This window comes from Mastigoproctus giganteus, chromosome 14 (genome assembly GCF_048544385.1).
Source record: "Mastigoproctus giganteus isolate SK-2022 chromosome 14, ASM4854438v1, whole genome shotgun sequence".
Classification (NCBI taxonomy): Eukaryota; Metazoa; Arthropoda; class Arachnida; order Uropygi; family Thelyphonidae; genus Mastigoproctus; species Mastigoproctus giganteus.
This window is the reverse complement of record NC_143588.1, coordinates 16194432-16215047: the sequence shown is the minus strand read 5'-3', so window position 1 is coordinate 16215047 and position 20616 is coordinate 16194432. Positions and strand designations below refer to the sequence as shown.

The 20616-nt window shown below is 39.8% G+C and overlaps 1 protein-coding gene across 2 annotated transcripts in view; it reads left to right on the top strand.

Moving 5' to 3' along the window:
- Positions 1 to 20616, top strand: part of LOC150074993 (sodium/potassium-transporting ATPase subunit alpha-like) — a 632142-nt gene that overhangs the window by 258533 nt on the left and 352993 nt on the right. For both annotated transcript variants that reach the window (XM_090388637.1, XM_090388636.1), the window contains exon 9: positions 3960 to 4071. In XM_090388637.1, coding sequence (XP_090244763.1) covers positions 3960 to 4071 — 112 coding nt within the window. The remainder of the gene's footprint in view (positions 1 to 3959; positions 4072 to 20616) is intronic.

Genomic DNA, 20616 nt, shown 5'->3' with positions numbered 1-20616 from the left:
TTGTTCCTCTCACCAGTCTTGTTGCCCTTCTCTGTACATGTTCTAGCAACTCTACATCTTTCCTCCAGAACTGTATACAGTACTCAAGGTGTGGCCTTACCATTGCCTTATACAAAGGGATGATCACCTCCTTGTCTCTGCTAGCAAAATTCCTATATATCATTGACAAAACTCCATGACCTGCTCTTGCAGTCCATCTCTACTGCTCAGAGAACTTCATATCTGACTGCACAATTACCCCAGGTCTTTTTCATTCTCCACCTCCCTGAGTGTGTAGTACCACACAATTGGTATGTTTCTCTTGTGTTACTTTTACCCATATGCAGTACTTGACATTTGCCAGCATTAAACTTCAGTTGCGATTTCTCAGCCAATCAGCCTAACTTTTCAAGATCTTGTTGCAGTAGCATACTGTGATTAATGTCATTAACAACCTTGCCAACCTTTGTATCATCTGCAAACTTGATCAAACTTTATCGATATCATTGATAAATACACAAAACAACAATGAGCCTAGCACCAAACTCTGGGGACTCCGCTAATAACATTAGTCCACGTAGAGCAGTGTCCATTTATTACCACACTCTGCCTTCTCCCACTCAACCTTCCCTTTATCCATTGCAGCAACTTGCCCTTAATGCCATCCTGCTCCAATTTGTACAGCAGTCTTCCATGTGTAACAGTATCAAAAGCTTTCCTGAAATCAAAGTATATGAAATCAGAATTATTTTTTGCATCCAGTTCCTTTGTGACCACATCGTATTATCCAGTAAAATTGGTCAGACAAGACTTCCCCTTAACAAACCCATGCTGTATCTGAACTATTACTGCAGTCTTGTCTAGGTGATCCTGTATTACCTCTTTAACCAGTGACTCCATTATTTTCCCTGGAACAGAAATTAAACTAAAAGGTCTATAATTATTTGTGTCACCCTGTTCACCTCCCCCCTTTGTGAATTGGGGATACATTTGCACATGGGGACCTCCCTGAATCTAAGGATGCTCTCATAATTATGGCTAAGGGTTTGCTAACTTCCCTTGCTGCCTCCTTCAATTTAACTGAATAGATTACATCTGCTCCAGGTGCCTTTTTTATGTTTAACTTCAAAAATTTCTCCTCCACTATGCTCTCAGTTATTAAAAAATCACTTAGCTCCCTGTTAGAATTTGATAAACTTCTGGCATTCCCATCCTTGAATAACTCCTCGTGTGTGAATGTAGATGCAAAATACTCATTCAGTTTATCAGCTACTTGAGTCGGATCATCAATAGCCAAACCATCTGTGTTAAGTGGATCAATCTAATTCATCCCCTTCTTTCTAGAGCTTACATAAGTAAAGAAGTCTTTGCTGATTTTTCTTTGTATCCCAGCCAAAGATTTCTTGTAATCTGCTTTCGCCTGCCTAACGTCCTTTATGACTTAATTACAGACTAGCTTATATCTGCCGTAGGCTTCTGTGTCCCCTTGATAATTTATATGCATCCCATACATTTTTCTTCTCTACCACGAGCCTCATTAATTCATATGACATCCATTTAGTCCTAAACCTTGAACAGTATTTCTTAGTTTGTATGAAAAGCCTAGTAGCCTCCAAGATTAATTCCCTGAAGGCTTCCCATTTAGAATTCACCATTGGTAACATCATCAGTTGATCCCACTGTATAGAATTTAAAACTGTCTGACACCACTGTAGTCTCCTTTACGAAAGCAAAAACCCTTCCCTTTACCCTTGATGGTAGTTACATCTTTAAGTAAATCCCACATCAGTAGGCGACTCCATAGCCACGTGGGAAGGAGCAGCAGTGTGTAGCACACACTTCTTGATTAGACCGGGGTTCGAGCCCGTCACCACCAAATACGGAGGATGCGGAAAGGTCAGGGAATGACCACCACATATCCCGGAGCAATATGGCCTTAGTTGCTAATGCTCCTAAAAACCAAATAACAAACAAACCCACATCAATACACTGTGATGTGATCATTGTCACCTAATGGTTCCTTTATCTGCAAATTCTTAATGCATGAATAATCACTGCTGTTAATCAGATCAAGAGTATTACTCCCTCTGGTCGCCCCCTCGAACATGTTACTGTAGAAAACAATCCTCCAATAAATCCACAAAAATGTTGCTAGTGTGCAGGTGATCAGCTCACAAGTTCCAATCAATATCTGGAAAGTTAAAGTAAACTCTTAGTTGACGCTAACTATATCACCTCAAGACAAAGTATACAAACAAATTTTTGGTTTGCCAATGGGATTAAGTTTAATCGGCTTAATATCGGAGGTCTATCTCTCAACAATCAAGCGTATACATTTGACGTGTTTTCTACCCGTATCACATATCATGGGAGGTATTTAGACAATGTCCATGTTATTACTGATAGTGGCACTATCCAAGACATTTTACATTCATTTAATAATATTCATCCCAAATTCAATTCTACATTGGAAAGGGAAAATAAGGTTACTAAGTCATTAAATTTTCTGAATTTCACACTTACTCGGTACTCAAATAAAATCCAATCAAATTTAATTTAATCTATCTTAATCTACCAAGAAACACCATTATGCTTCTGCATTATAATAGCTATCAGCTGTTCACCTACAAGAGGTCTATTAGCTTTAATCAATTTCTCAATGCCTATAAATATTCAAAAACATTTTAGACTCAGAAATACAGATATTAACCAACAGATTCTGAAACAGGGGTTACCCCCTTGCTACTATAAACCGAATTATTATTATTATTATTATTATTATTAGCTATATGGTGCAAGGAAGCCTGAGGCTTATGCCGCACCAGCCAAAAAAAATCCCATGTTACCCTGAGAGAGAGAGAGAGAGAGAGAGAGAGAGAGAGAGAGAGAGAGAGAGAGAGAGAGATCACCAAGAAAGCAAGAAAGAAGAATGATGAATTAGAGTACAAGCTAAGGATAGGATACAAAAAACTACACCAACCAACAATAGTAGTATCAAAAAAAATACTTTATTTCTGTCCCAGACATTGAACAGTGGCCCAAACAGCTTAACACATTCTTTAAAGATACTGAATTTAAGATTGTGGCCAAACCAATATGGAAATTACATGCTATACTGAACAATCGTTCAGTTCTTTCCTCTTTCACAACACAAATAAATGACCTGGTATGTAACATTTCTTGCGGAAATGCAACTCATCTTACCAAGGATCTTTGCAGTTTCCTCTGATTTTTCGTGTTAAACAGCATGTGTTCTTAGTTCGATAATTCAGCAGCGTCAGAATTATCCTTTCATAGCGTTAATGAAAAACATACATTTTTATTCAATGAGGCCAAAATACTTAAGTGTCCAACGTAATTGTACAAGACTATTAATTGCAGAAACTGTCGAAATTAAATTACATGAGAATTTTATTAACGTTTACCAGCCATATCAAATCTCCAATTTGTGGTCTTTTATGTGCATGCGCAAAGAATAATAATATCTATTTAAGATTCTTGCCTTACATGTACTAAGTAATTTTCATTCCTGTGATCATGACATACGGTCGAAAAGCATTGTCAACTTCAGGAAGGAAAATCGTTTTTTAAAATTTACTTTTTAAAACTTTTTAAAATTAAATTTTAATTATTTTTAATTGTGTTTGATTGATTTTTTAATTGTATTCAATTTATTTTTTTACTATAATCATTTTGTCTTAATGTTTTATTCATTTTAATTTCTGAAGAGTATCATACAGAAGTGTTCTACGTATCATATTGAGGTAAATTTCTCTTTTTCTTTTCCAAATATTGAAACAACGTAGAACGTATTGAGCATCGTAGCTCTGGTTTATACTGTATACCTATTATATTATAGTGTTTTTTTTTTTTTTTTTGAAATAGCAGCATTTTGAAACCAAACTATAAAATATTCCTTTTTTTAAACTGAATAAGAAGGTATCCATATTATTAAGTGATTAAATGCAATTTCTCTATAGGTGCTCAATATGACAAAAGTTCTATAGGCTGGAAGTCAATATCCCGAGTGTCTTGTCTTTGTAGTCGTGCTGATTTTAAACCTGGACAAGAAAATGTGCCTATTCTAAAGAGGTAATATAGCTTAATGACATCTTTATCATTTGTTTTATCTTTATAAATGCCTTTATTATGCTTATCACTTTAGTTTGAAGTAATATGAATACTGAAGGAGTTAAAGTAAGAATTAAGTGAAAATGTGAATAAACTAATGAGGCTAGCTGTTTTGTGGTCATGACTTCTTATCTGTGCTAAGCTAATTTCTTAAAATTTATGTAATTTTTGATATATTTTTGCTTCACATTTGTAGTGAAGTTATTTATCTGATTAAATAGGTGAAATTTTTCTTACTTGAGCTGGAAATTAACACAGAAATGATAGTTGAAATAAGAGAGAATTTTGCCGACATTGTGTATATTGCATTGATATAAACACTCTTTAATATACTTTTATCTAATTTGATAGGTATATAATTAATATTTTAAGTGGCACCTCCATAGCCAGGTGGGCAGGAGCAGCAGTGCGTAGCATACGCTTCCTGATTAGACCAGGGTTCGTGCCTGTGACCACCAAAAATGGAGGGTGCGAAGGTTAGGGAATGACCACTGCATATCCCCAGCCCAGATAAAGGGTGAGGGTTGGCATCAGAAAGGGCATCCGGCTGTAAAAATTTCATGCCAAAAACAGTAAAAATGCTGACCTCATATATATAATGGGAAAAAGGCGAGGACAAAAAAAATAATAATAATAAAAATTAATATTTTAAATGTTATTGTACATTCTAAAAACTATAAATTTTAAAGTGTAATTGCTGTAGTAAGTGGTAATAGTGAAGCATTTTTATTGTACTTATGTATTATTTAGTATTATGGTGATAATATTGAGGTATAGTGCTGTAAATTTCAATCTAAAGCCAAGCTGACAGCCCTGATAATACTTTGGCTTGGGGTTTGCCGAGGACAGTTCTCCTATAAATCAGGGTCTTGTCATTTGTGCTGTATTTGACAGGTATGCAGAGCTTACTCTGTGGGGACATAATAGAGCCACAGGAGATGCCTTTATGCTTTTGATGCAAAGAATTTGAGAAGATAAAGTAAACAGTCATAGATAGTGAGTAGCTATTGTCGGTGACTCTGTTGTCAAGAAATGAGAAAATTATTGTGCAAAAGGATAGGTGGACCAAGGTATGTTTTCCAGGGACAAAAGGTGATGACATTGTAGAGCACATGGCACCTTTTAATGTCACAAGAGGTGATATTGTCGTACACTTGGCACTTTGATACATTGGCACTAAAGCTTAAGATTAGGAGATATGAGGACTTACTAAATAAGTACAGAACAATGCTGAGAAAGAGTCACGAGTTAGGGTTCTATGCTAATTTTTTTCAGAATGGTCTGTGCTTGTTAACAGGAGAGACTGCTTCTACAAGAATGAGATACACTTAAGCAGAAAGGGTGCAAACATTTGCTGGGAGGCAGTTTTAGGTGGGTTGGAAAACTGTTAGCTTGGGGTGATACACAGATTAATATAATTAAAATAGTCACAGGCAGAAAAAAAAAGTAATTCTTGCACTGCTTCTACTGGAATGTGCAGCAGCCTGGTAAGCAAAGTGCCAGGAATTTCAGGCTTACTGTGGGTCATCATGGAAGAAGGAAATATCTGGGCTATGTTAGAGTAACTAAGAGTAAGAACAGGTTCAAGTGTACTTGCTGGTCAAGACATCAAATGCAGACATTGCAGGAATATCGGATACTTGGGATGCAGAATTTTAATATGGGGAGTACAATGTATACAAAAAAACCACAGTGTATAGTGTTGCTTGTCAAGTGGCACTGGGGTGGGGGAATCCATGTATACAGAAAGGATGTAGTATAGAGTTTCTTCTCTAGCAGCGCTGTGGGTTCCTCCTACAAACTACGAAGTATACTTTGTGATACAATAAAGACTCTGTAAATGCCAGAGATAGTATTTCGATTGTTGTTCCGCTGGAATTTAGCTAAGAATAGAAACAGGTGCAGGTATACTTGCGTGTACACCAATGCTAGGAGTTTAGTAAATAAATTTGATGAATTTGAGCTATTGCTCAAAACATCAAAGGCAGATATTGTTGGGATATCAGAGACGTGGTGTCACACAGATATAAGGAATGCAGAACTGGAATTTGGGGAGTACAATGTGTATAGAAAGGATAGACAGGACAGGAGGAGAGGAGGGGTTATGCTATTAGTTAAAAAACACATAAAATCCAAGGAAGTGAAGCCAGTCGACATTGATGGACAGGGCAGTGTCGATTCAGTTTGGTGTGACATAAGCATAGGTAAATCAAAATTGAGAGTAGGAGTGTGCTATAGGCCTAATGACTCTGATGAGTATAATAAGATACTGTACAGGGAAATAGAATGGGCCAGTAAATCAGAGAGTCTTATAATGGGGGATTTTAATTTCTTAGATATTGACTGGAATTTGTGGGTTGGTCACTCACACACTAGCAAGGCTTTTGTGGATTTATTGGATGATTGTTTTCTACACCAGCATGTTCGGGAGGCAACTAGTGGGAGTAATACTCTTAATCTGATTATCAGTACTGATTCTTCATGCATTAGGAATCTGCAGATAAAGGAACCACTGGGTGGCAGTGATCACAGTGTGCTGAAGTGGGATTTACTCAAGGAGGTAACTACCATCAGAGGTAAAGGGAAGGGTTTTTGCTTTCGTAAAGGCGACTATGATGGTCTGAGACAGTATTTAAATTCTATACAGTGGGACCAACTGATGATGTTACCAACAGCAAATTCAAAATGGGAAGCATTCAAGGAACTTGGAAGCTACCAGGCTTTACATACCAACCAAGAAATATTGTTCAAGGTTCAGGCCTAAATCGTTGTCAGATGAACTAATGAGACATATGGCAGAGAAGAAAAATGCATGGGATACATACAAATTAATGGGTGACATGGAAGCCTATGATAGATATGTTGGTCTGTAACCAAGTCACAAAGGAGATTAGGCAGGCAAAGGCAGATTATGAGAAATCCTTGGCAAAGGACGCAAAGAAAAACAGAAAAGAGTTCTTTACCTATTTAAACTCAAGAAGGAAAGGGATGAATCAGATTGGTCCACTGGATGTTGATGGTTCAACAGTTGAGGATCCAGCTCAGGTGGCTAACAATCTAAATGAGTATTTTGCATCTACATTCACACATGAGGAGTGATTCAGGAAGGGGAATGTCGTAGGTGAAGTAAACATTGGCAGTGAGCTAGATTATTTTCTAAAAACTGAGAGGAAAGTGGAGGAGAAATTGTTGAGGATAAACATAAAAAAGGCACCCGGGGTGGATGGGATCTATCCAGTTATATTAAAGGAGGCAGCAAAGGAAGTAAGCAAACCCCTAGCCATAATTATGAGAGCTTCTTTGGACTCAGGGGAGGTACCCATGGACTGGAGGTGTGCAAATGTAACCCCAATTCACAAAGGAGGATCAAAGGCTGACACAAGTAATTATAGACCTGTTAGTTTAACTTTGGTTCCAGGAAAATTAATGGAGGCACTGGTTAAAGAAGCACTGCAGGATCATCTGGACAAGAATTCAGTTATAGCTCAGACACAGCATGGTTTTGTTAAGGGCAGGTCTTGTCTGACCAATTTGATTGGATACTATGATGTAGTCACAAAAGAACTGGATGCAGGGAATAACTTTGATATTATATGTTTGGATCTTAGAAAGGCTTTTGATACTGTTGCGCATGGAAGACTGCTGCACAAATTGGAGAAGTGTGGCATTGGAGGCAAATTGCTGCTATGGATAAAGGGATGGTTGAGTGGCAGAAGACAGAGAGTGGTAATCAATGGACACTGCTCAACGTGGACTAATGTTATTAGTGGAGTTCCTCAGGGTTCAGTGTTGGGTCCATTGTTGTTTTCTGTATTTATAAATGATATTGATGATGGTGTATCAGGCTTAATGTCCAAGTTTGCAGACGATACAAAGCTTGGCAGGGTTGTTAAGGACACTACTGATACTATGCTGCTGCAACAGGATCTGGAAAGGTTGAGCAGATGGGCTGAGAGGTGGCAAATGAAGTTTAACATTGACAAATGTAAAGTACTACATATGGGAAACAGTAACCCCAGATCAACGTATCAACTCTGTGGTACTACGCTGACAGTGGTAGAGAATGAAAAGGACCTGGGGGTAATTGTGCAGGCAGATATGAAGTTCTCTGAGCAGTGCAGATGGGCTGCAAGAGTAGCTCATGGTGTCTTGTCAATGATATACAGGAATTTTTCTAGCAGGGACAGGGATGTGATTATTCCCTTGTATAAGGCATTGGTCAGGCCACACCTTGAGTACTGTATACAGGTCTGGGAGGCCTCATTTCAAGAAGGATGTAGAGCTGCTGGAATGAGTACAGAGAAGGGCAACAAGATTAGTGAATGGAACAAAGGGTTGCTCTTACGAAGAAAGGCTTAAGTTTTGCAAATTACAGAGCCTGGAGACTAGGCATCGGCGAGGTGATCTGATAGAGGCGTATAAGGCTTTGAATGGCTTGAGCATGCTCAATGCTGATGGGATTCTTCCTCTTGCTCAGAATAATCACCTGAGAGGGCATAAATTCAAATTGAGGAAGGACGGATGTCGGATAGATGTGCAGAAATTTGCCTTTAGCCAGCAGGCAGTTGGTTTGTGGAATAGACTCCCATCGCTTGTTGTTGAAGTTGATAGCCTAAACAAATTTAAGGCTCAGCTGGATTTCGAACGAACGGAGGGGTCATCATATGCCTCTACCAATGCTAATGCTAATTTAGCCACCAGGGCTCCTAGTGGGACCTCATATTTCTGTCCACAGCCTCAGGGAAGCTGCCGGGTACAGTAGGAGAAAGATTCTGGCAAGGTGAACCCTAGACTGTGTCTGAGCTTGCCAGATATAGTCCAGGGTATATTTACTTGGGGGGGGGGGGTTCCTAGTTAATAAAAAAAACCGTCTAGAAGCGGATGACAGTGGAGGGGGAAGAAGCAGAGAAAAAAGGTTAAGGGCAGATGATAGGAAAGCTATCCACCAAGAAGTAGGAAGTTAAAAGAATAGAAGGGGGGGTCCTGGAAAAAAAATTAAAAGATCTGTGGTGTAGGGTCTACCACATGAAATGTATGGGTGGGAGATGGGGGAGGGGAGTATGTGTAATTGGCAACAAAACACAGAACTAGGGTGCCCTATTTTAAGGAAGGAGATCACACTGAGGACAGTGGTTCTTTATGAATAATCCCACACTGCCCAGACCTGTTGTAGCTGTTGTCAGCATATCTCGCTCCATGCCACAAATTAGAGGAAATGATGTCAGCAATGCAGGGGAGGAGGGTGTTACATGTAGGCTGCCCCCATTGCAGTACAATTTGAAGGGGGCCTGCTAGAACAACACACACACTAAACATTTATTCCTCTCACGTATACAGCTATCAATCATACTGACAATTACACAGTACATACTTTTTTTTTTATAAACTTATTTAGGGGTAGTCTGGTATTTCTAACAGTTCACAATCACTCATTTACCTTGTTTCATCCATCATAACACATTCAGACAGGAATACAGAAAGGACAGACAGGACAGGAAGATGGGGGAGGGGTTATGCTCCTAGTTAACAAGAACATACAATCTAAGGTAGTGCATATGGTTCATATGAGCGTCCAGTGCAACTTTGAGTCAGTTTGGTGTGATATAAGCACTGGGAATATATAAATGAGAGTATGAATGTGTTATAGGCTGAATGACTATGATGAGTACACCAAAAAACTGTACAGAGAAATAGAGTGGGCCAGTAAATCAGAATGTCTTATAAAGGGGGATTTTGACTTTCCATATATTGAATGGAACTTATAGTTGGTTACTCACACACTAGCAGAACTTTTGCTCATCGGTGAAGATAGGATATTAGAACTGGAAAAGAAATTAGAAGATGTGAATTGGAATATCATTGACTTGGCTGAAACAACAAGAAGAAATGAATCACTTATAAGTTTATCAAGTAGAAATTTGTTGTACACAAATGGAAACAGTGAAAAGAGTGAAGGTGGAGTTGGCTTTCTGGTCCATAAAAATATAAAAAACAACATTTTGGAATTCAAAAGTACATCACCAAGGGTGTCAAGACTATTACTCAGGATTTCTAAGAGGTACAAATTAAAGGTTATAATGATATATACACCAACATCGGGCCATGATGATGATGAAGAAGTTGAAGAAATGTACATTGAAACTGAGAAACTTATAACGAACAGAAAATTCACTACACCATTATTATGGGGGACTGCAATCCTAAGATTAGAAAGAGACAAAACAGTGCAGAAAAGGAAACTGTAGGAAATTTTGGAATTGGTGAAAGAAATGAAAAAGTTGAAAGACTTGTGGAATTTGCAGAATCTTGAGGGATGTCAGTAATAAGCACTTTTTTTCAAGAAAAGGGTGAACAGAAACTGGACTTTGAAGAGCCCAAATGGATTAACAACAATGAAATTGACTTCATCCTCACTTACAGAAGATATATTGTGAACAATGATACCATCCTGAACAATGATACCATCAAGGTAAACGTTGGAAGTGATCACAGAATAGTAAGATGCACACTTGATATAGATGTAAGAAAAGAAAAGAAAAACTGACTTGAAAAATAATACAATGGTTTTTAAGATAACAGAAGAGAAAAAGCAGTATGTACTGGGAACTTAAGAACAAGTTGGAGCTTCTGAAGACCTTTCAGGACCAAGATATTGAGGAGGAATACAACAATTTTCTGAGTGATAAAGCCGGAGAAACCTATAGGTAAAAAGAAATCCAAATAAGAAAAACTTAGTCAAGACAACTTGTCACGATGAACCAAAAACGACAAATTAAGAGCAAGATAAAGACAGAACTGATAAGGACAAAATTGAGTTATGCAAAGCCATTAGAAAGAGACTCAAAGAGACTCATAAGAAGATCTAACACAAGAAAAGTAGAACAAGTATTAAGGGAAAACAAAGGACTTAAATCAGCAGTCATGAGCAGTAATACAGAAAGATAAATGGTACTGAAAATGAAGAATAGGGATGGTGTACTTATGAATAGCAGAGAAGGCATAATTCAAATAGCAGAAGACTACTATAAAGAATTATATAAGGAGAAAGGAAATGATGCAAGCAGTGGGGAAGATGGATCACAAATTAGCAACACATACGACATACGCGATATCCTTCTTGATTAGGTATAACGTGCATTGAAGAAAATGAAGAATCAGAAAGCCCCCGGTGAAGATGAAGTTACTGTAAAGTTGTTAAAATTGGGAGGACGAGGACACATGACACAGAACCTGGCAAGACTCTTCACAAAATACATTAGGGAAGGTGTGAAGACTAAGCAATGGAATAATTCTATCATAATTTTGCTGCATAAGAAAGGAAATAAATAAGAAATATTAGCTTGTTGTCCACATCTACAAGTTGTCCACAAGGGTCATTACTAACAGATTAGAAAGAATACTTGACGAGAATCAACCGAAAGAGCAAGCTGGCTTTAGAACAGGATTCTCAACCATGGATCACCTTCACATAATATCAAAGCTAATCGAGAAAGCAAATGAAAATAAAACACCATTATGCCTGGCATTTGTGGATTATGAAAACTAAATTGAGGGGCCCATCAAGCTCTCAGCTGCCCACATCAATGCCAGAGCTTGCACTTGGGCATCGCATGACACAGAGACAACCCCCAAGGCAGAATGCGCTGGTCCCGAAGGAACTAGTAGTTGTTGGTGACTCTATTGTCAGGGAAACGGGGAACATGCTTTGTAAAAAAGATAGGTGGAACAGGACCAGGGTATGTCTGCCAGGGGCAAAGATTTATGACGTTGTAGAGCGAATATCATCTTTTAAGGGCACAAAAGGTGATATAGTTGTACACATTGGCACTAATAATATTAAGAGTAGGAGACTGGCAGAATTACTTAACAAGTACAGGTCACTGTTGAACAAAAGCCGAGAATTAGGGTTGAATTTGAAAGTGTCTGCAATTCTGCCCAGACACGATAGGAGGGAGTATATGATGAGAGCCTTGTCGATCAATTCGGCCCTGGAAAGATTGTGCAAGGCTCAAGGGGTAGAATTTTTTTCAGCCTGGACTGTACTTGTTAACAGGAGAGATTGCTTCTACAGGGATGGGATACACTTAAATAGAAAGGTGCAAGAATATTTGCTGATGCTATCGAGGCAGTGTTAGGTGGGTCGGAAAACTGCTAGCTTGGGGGGACAAAGACCAATAGATTGACAGTAGCCATTGGCAGAGGTGAAAGAGATTCTTGCAATGCTTCTATTAGAATGAGCAGAAGCCTGAAAAACAAGATGCATGGTATTTCAGACTGCTGGGAGACATTGCGGTACAAGTAAACACATGGGTTGTGTTAGGGTAGCTAAGAATAGAAACAGGTGCAGGTATACTTGCGTGTACACCAATGCTAGGAGTTTAGTAAATAAATTTGATGAATTTGAGGTATTGCTCAAAACATCAAAGGCAGATATTGTTGGGATATCAGAGACGTGGTGTCACACAGATATAAGGGATGCAGAACTGCAATTTGGGGAGTACAACGTCTACAGAAAGGATAGACAGGATAGGAAGAGGGGGAGGGGTTATACTATTAGTTAAGAAACACATAAAAACCTAGGAAGTGAAGCCAGTCGACATCGCTGGACAGTGCAGTGTTGAGTCAGTTTGGTGTGACATAAGCATTGGGAGATCAAAATTGAGAGTAGGAGTGTGCTATAGGCCTAATGACTGTGATGAGTATAATAAGGAACTGTACAGGGAAATAGAGTGGGCAAGTAAATCAGAGAGTCTTATAATGGGAGATTTTAATTTCCCAGATATTGACTGGAATTTGGGGGCTGGTTATTCACACACTAGCAGGACTTTTGTGGATTTATTGGATGATTGTTTTCTACATCAGCAGGTTCGTGAGGCAACTAGAGGGAGTAATACTCTTGATTTGATTATCAGCAGTGATTCTTCATGCATTAAGAATCTGCAGATAAATGAACCACTAGGTGGCAGTGATCACAGTGTGCTGAAGTGGGATTTACTCAAAGAGGTAACTACCATTAGGGGTAAAGGGAAGGGTTATTGCTTCCGTAAAGGCGACTACGATGGACTGAGACAGTATTTAAATTCTGTACAGTGGGACCAACTGATGATGTTACCAACAGCAAATTCAAAATGGGAAGCATTCAAAGAACTTATCTTGGAAGCTACTAGGCTTTACATACCAACTAAGAAATATTGTTCAAGGTTTAGGCCAAAATGGATGTCAGATGAACTAATGAGGCATATGGCAGAGAAGAAAAATGCATGGGATACTTACAAATTAACACGCCGACCGGGCTAGCCGAGTGAGTAAAGTACCTGCCCGGCAACCCAAAGGTCGCGGGTTCGATTCCCGCCTCGGGCTTGGATCAAAGTACTGCAAAAAGCTTGGGAGGTGCAATATGGCCACAGAAGCCGATGCGCCAACAACTACCAAATCAAAAAAAAAAAAAAAAAAACAAATTAACACATGACACAGAAGCCTATGATAGATACAAGTTGATATGCAACCAAGTTACAAAGGAGGTTAGGCAGGCGAAGGCAGATTACGAGAAATCCTTGGCAAGGGATGCAAAGAAAAACAGCAAAGAGTTCTTTACTTATGTAAACTCTAGAAGGAAGGGGATGAATCAGATTGGTCCACTTGATATTGATGGGTCAACTGTTGATGATCCTGCTCAGGTAGCTAACAAACTAAATGAATATTTTGCATCGACATTCACACATGAGGAGTTACTCAGCAAGGGGAATGCCAGAGGTGTATTCAACTCTAGCAGTAAGCTACAGAATCTTGAAATAACTGGGAGTAAAGTGGAGAAACTGTTGAAGATAAACACAAGAAAGGCACCCGGGGTGGATGGGATCTATCCAGTCATATTAAAGGAGGCAGCAAAGGAAGTAAGCAAACCCTTAGCCATGATTATGAGAGCTTCCTTGGACTCAGGGGAGGTACCCATAGACTGGAAATGTGCAAATGTGACCCCAATTCACAAAGGAGGATCAAAGGCTGACACAAGTAATTATAGACCTGTGAGCTTAACTTCTGTTCCAGGAAAATTAATGGAGGCACTGGTTAAAGAAGCACTGCAGGATCATTTAGACAAGACTTCAGTTATAGCTCAGACACAGCATGGTTTTGTTAAAAGGAAGTCTTGCCTGACCAACTTGATTGGATACTATGATGCAGTCACAAAAGAACTGGATGCAGAGAATAACTTTGATATTATATACTTGGATCTTAGAAAGGCTTTTGATACTGTTGCACATGGAAGACTGCAACACAAATTAGAGCAGTGTGACATTGGAGGCAAATTGCTGCTATGGATAAAGGGGTGGTTGAGGGGGAGAAGACAGAGAGTGGTAATCAATGGACACTGCTCATCGTGGACTAATGTTATTAGTGGAGTCCCTCAGGGCTCAGTGTTGGGTCCATTATTGTTTTCTGTATTTATAAATGATATTGATGATGGTATATCAGGCTTAATGTCCAAGTTTGCAGACGATACAAAGGTTGGCAGGGTTGTCAAGGACACTACTGACACTATGTTGCTGCAACAGGATCTGGAAAGGTTGGGCAGATGGGCTGAGAGGTGGCAAATGAAGTTTAACATTGACAAATGTAAAGTACTACACATGGGAAAGAGCAACCCCAAAGCAACGTATCAACTCTGTGGTACTACACTGACAGTGGTAGAGAATGAAAGGGACTTGGGGGTGGTTGTGCAGGCAGATATGAAGTTCTCTGAGCAGTGCAGATGGGCTGCAAGAGTAGCTCATGGAGTATTGTCAATGATATACAGGAATTTTTCCAGCAGGGATAAGGAGGTGATTATTCCATTGTATAAGGCGATGGTCAGGCCACACCTAGAGTACTGTATACAGGTCTGGAGGCCTCATTTCAAGAAGGATGTAGAGCTGCTGGAACGAGTACAGAGAAGGGCAACAAGATTAGTGAATGGAACAAAGGGGTGCTCTTACGAAGAAAGGCTTAAGTTTTGCAAATTACAGTGTCTGGAGACTAGGCACCAGTGAGGTGATCTGATAGAGGTGTATAAAGCCTTGAATGGTTTAAGCATGCTCAATGTTGATGGGAATCTTCCTCTAGCTCAGAAAAATCACCTGAGAGGGCATAAATTCAAATTGAGGAAAGACAGATGTAGGATAGACGTGCGGAAATTTGCCTTTAGCCAGCGGGTGGTTGGTTGGTGGAACAGACTTCCATCCCTTGTGGTGGAAGTTGATAGCCTAAATAAGTTTAAGGCTCAGCTGGACAGGTATTTTGAATGAACAGAGGGGTGAAGTGGAAGTGGGTTTTTTTTTTTTTTGGCTGATGCTGCATAAGCTTGCTTTCTTGCATCAAATGCCTCTACTAATGCTAATGCTAATACTTGCGTGTACACCAATGCTAGGAGTTTAGTAAATAAATTTGATGAATTTGAGGTATCGCTCAAAACATCAAAGGCAGATATTGTTGGGATATCAGAGACGTGGTGTCACACAGATATAAGGAATGCAGAACTGGAATTTGGGGACTACAACGTCTACAGAAAGGATAAACAGGATAGGAAGGGAGGAGGGGTTATGCTATCAGTTAAGAAACACATAAAATCAAAGGAAGTGAAGCCAGTCGACATCGCTGGACAGTGCAGTGTCAAGTCAGTTTGATGTGACATAAGCATTGGGAGATCAAAATTGAGAGTAGGAGTGTGCTATAGGCCTAATGACTCTGATGAGTGTAATAAGAAACTGTACAGGGAAATATAGCTCTGAGACAGCATGGGTTTGTTAAGGGGAAGTCTTGTCTGGCCAATTTGATTGGATGCTATGATGCAGTCACAAAAGAACTGGATGCAGGGAAAGCTTTGTTATTATATACTTGGATCTTTAGCATTAGCATTAGTACAGGCATTTGATGCAATAAAGCAATCTTATGCAGCATCAGCCAAAAAAAAAAAACAAATAAATAAATAAAAAAAAATAACCACTTCCACTTCACCAGTCTGTTCGTTCGGAATTCCCGTCCAGCTGAGCTTTAAACTTATTTAGGCTATCAACTTCCACGACAAGGGATGGAAGTCTGATCCACCTACCAAACACCCACTGGCTAAAGCCAAATTTCCGCACATCTATCCTACATCTGTCTTTCCTCAATTTGAATTTATGCCCTCTCAGGTGATTATTCTGAGCAAGAGTAAGAATCCCATCAGCATTGAGCATGCTCAAACCATTCAAGACTTTATACACTTCTATCAGATCACCTCGCCGGTGCCTAGTCTCCAGACACTGTAATTTGCAAAACATAAGCATTTCTTCATAAGAGCACCCCTTTGTTCCATTCACTAATCTTGTTGCCCTTCCCTGTACTCGTTCCAGCATCTGTACATCCTTCTTGATATTGAGGCCTCCAGACCTGTATACAGTACTCTAGGTGCGGTCTGACCATTGCCTTATACAAGGGAATAATCACCTCCTTATCCCTGCTAGAAAAATTTCTATATATCATCGACAATACACCATGAGCTACTCTTGCAGCCCGTCTGCACTGCTTAGAAAACTTCATATCTGCCTGCACAATCACCCCCAGGTACCACAGAGTTGATACGTTGCTCTGGGGTTTCTGTTTCCTATATGTATTACTTTACATTTGTCAATGCTAAACTCCATTTGCACCTCTCAGCCCATCTGCTCAACCTTTCCAGATCCTGTTGCAGCTGGCGCATTATAGCCTTAGTAGCTAATGCGCCAATAAAACCAATCCAATTGCAGCAGCATAGTGTGAGTAGTGTCCTTGACAACCCTGCCAACCTTCGTATCATCTGCAAACTTGTACATTAAGCTTGATATACCAACATCAATATCATTTATAATTACAGAAAACAATAATGGACCCAACACTAAACCCTGAGGGACTCCACTAATAACATTAGTCCACGATGAGCAGTGTCCATTGATTACCACTCTCTGTCTTCTCCCCCCCTCAACCACCCCTTTATCGATAGCAGCAATTTGCCTCCAATGCCACACTGCGCTCCAATTTGTGCAGCAGTCTTCCATGTGCAACAGTATCAAAAGTCTTTCTAAGAGTAGGAGACCGGCGGAATTACTTAACAAGTACAGGTCACTGTTGAAAAAAAGCCGTGAATTAGGGTTAAATTTGAAAGTGTCTGCAATTCTGCCAGGACACGATAGGAGGGAGTATATGATGAGAGTTCTGTTGATCAATTTGGCCCTGGAAGGATTATGCAAGGCTCAAGGGGTAGAATTTTTTTCAGCCTGGTCTGTACTTGTTAACTGGAGAGACTGCTTCTACAGGGATGGGATATACTTAAATAGAAAGGGTGCAAGAATGTTTGCTGATTCTATCGAGGCAGTGTTAGGTGGGTCGGAAAACTGCTAGATTGGGGGATACAGGGACTAATTTAACAGTAGCCACTGGCAGAGGTGAAAGTGATTCTTGCACTGCTTCTATTGGAATGAGCCGCAGCCTGGAAAATAAGATGCAGGATATTTCAGAGACTGCTGGGAATCATTGGGGTACAAATAAACACATAGGTTGTGTTAGGGTAGCTAAGAAAAAGAACAGGTGCATGTATACTTGCGTGTACACCAATGCTAGGAGTTTAGTAAATAAATTTGATGAATTTGAGGTATTGCTCAAAACATCAAAGGCAGATATTGTTGGGATTTCAGAGATGTGGTGTCACACAGAGATAAGTAATGCAGAATTGGAATTTGGGGAGTACAATGTCTACAGAAAGGATAGACAGGATAGGAAGGGAGGAGAGGTTATGCTATTAGTTAAGAAATACATAAAATCCAAGGAAGTGAAGCCAGTCGACATTGCTGGACAGTGCAGTGTCGAGTCAGTTTGGTGTGACATAAGCATTGGGAGATCAAAATTGAGAGTAGGAGTGTGCTATAGGCCTATTGACTCTGATGAGTATAATAAGAAACTGTACAGGGAAATAGAGTGGGCCAGTAAATCAGAGAGTCTTATAATGGAGAATTTTAATTTCCCAGATATTGACTGGAATTTGGGGGCTGGTTACTCACACACTAGCAGGACTTTTGTGGATTTATTGGATGATTGTTTTCTACATCAGCATGTTCTGGAGGCAACTAGAGGGAGTAATACTCTTGATATGATTATCAGTCGTGATTCTTCATGCATTAAGAATCTGCAGGTAAATGAACCACTAGGTGGGAGTGATCACAGTGTGCTGAAGTGGGATTTACTCAAAGAGGTACCTACCATTAGGGGTAAAGGGAAAGGTTATTGCTTTCGTAAAGTCGACTACGATGGACTGAGACAGTATTTAAATTCTATACAGGGGGACCAACTGATGATGTTACCAACAGCAAATTCAAAATGGGAAGCATTCAAAGAACTTATCTTGGACGCTACTAGGCTTTACATACCAACTAAGAAATATTGTTCAAGGTTTAGGCCTAAGTGGATGTCAGATGAACTAATGAGACATATGGCAGAGAAGAAAAATGCATGGGATAGATACAAATTAACATGTGACACAGAGGCCTATGATAGATACAAGTTGATCTGTAACCAAGTTACAAAGGAGGTTAGGCAGATGAAGGCAGATTACGAGAAATCTTTGGTAAGGGATGCAAAGAAAAACAGCAAAGAGTTCTTTACTTATGTAAACTCTAGAAGGAAGGGGATGAATCAGATTGGTCCACTTGATATCGATGGGTCAACTGTTGATGATCCTGCTCAGGTAGCCAACAAACAAAATGAATATTTTGCATCGACATTCACACATGAGTTATTCAGCCAGGGGAATGCCAGAGGTGTATTCAAATCTGGCAGTAAGCTAGAGAATCTTGTAATAACTGAGAGTAAAGTGGAGGAGAAATTGTTAAAGATAAAGACAAGAAAGGCACCTGAGGTGGATGGGATCTATCCAGTTATATTAAAGGAGACAGCAAATGAAGTAAGCAAACCCTTAGCCATAATCATGAGAGCTTCTTTGGACTCAGGGGAAGTACCCATGGACTGGAGATGTGCAAATGTGACCCCAATTCACAAAGGAGGATCAAAGGCTGACACAAGTAATTATAGACCTGTGAGTTTAACTTCTGTTCCTGGAAAATTAATGGAGGCACTGGTTAAAGAAGCACTGCAGGATCATCTAGACAAGACTACAGTTATAGCTCAGACACAGCATGGTTTTGTTAAGGGGAAGTCTTGCCTGACAAATTTGATTGGATACTGTGATGCAGTCACAAAAGAACTGGATGCAGGGAATAACTTTGATATTATATACTTGGATCTTAGAAAGGCTTTTGATACTGTTGCACATGGAAGACTGCTGCACAAATTGGAGCAGTGTGACATTGGAGGCAAATTGCTGCTATGGATAAAGGGGTGGTTGAGGGGGAGAAGACAGAGAGTGGTAATCAGTGGACACTGCTCATCGTGGACTAATGTTATTAGTGGAGTCCCTCAGGGTTCAGTATTGGGTCCATTATTGTTTTCTGTATTTATAAATGATATTGATGATGGTATATCAAGCTTAATGTCCAAGTTTGCAGACGATACGAAGGTTGGCAGGATTGTCAAGGACACTACTGACACTATGCTACTGCAACAGGATCTGGAAAGGTTGAGCAGATGGGCTGAGAGGTGACAAATGAAGTTTAACATTGACGAATGTAAAGTACTACATATGGGAAACAGCAACCCCAGAGCAACGTATCAACTCTGTAGTACTGCACTGACAGTGGTAGAGAATGAAAGGGACCTGGGGATGATTGTGCAGGCAGATATGAAGTTCTCTGAGCAGTGCAGACAGGCCGCAAGAGTAGCCCATGGTGTATTGTCAATGATATATATGAATTTTTGTAGCAGGGATGAGGAGGTGATTATTGTCTTCTATATGGCAATGGTCAGGCCACACCTAGAGTACTGTATACAGGTCTGGAGGCCTCATTTTAAGAAGGATGTAGAGCTGCTGGAACGAGTACAGAGAAGGGCAACAAGAGTAGTGAATGGAATGAAGGGTTGCTCTTATGAAGAAAGGCTTAAATTTTTCAAATTGCACATGGAAGACTGCTGCACAAATTGGAGCAGTGTGGCATTGGAGCAAATTGCTGCTATGGATAAAGGGGTGGTTGAGGGGGAGAAGACAGTGAGTGGTAATCAATGGACACTGCTCATCATGGACTAATGTTATTAGTGGAGTTGCCTAGGTGCCTAGTCTCCAGACTAGGCACCAGTGAGGTGATCTGATAGAGGTGTATAAAGCCTTGTATGGTTTGAGCATGCTCAATGCTGATGGGATTCTTCCTCTTGCTCAGAATTATCACCTGAGAGGGCATAAATTCAAATTGAGAAACACAGATGTAGGATAGATGTGCGGAAATTTGCCTTTAGCCAATGGGTGGTTGGTTGGTGTAACAGACTTCCATCCCTTGTCGTGGAAGTTGATAGCCTAAAGAAATTTAAGGCTCAGCTGAACATTTATTTCGAATGAACAGCGGGGTGAAGTGG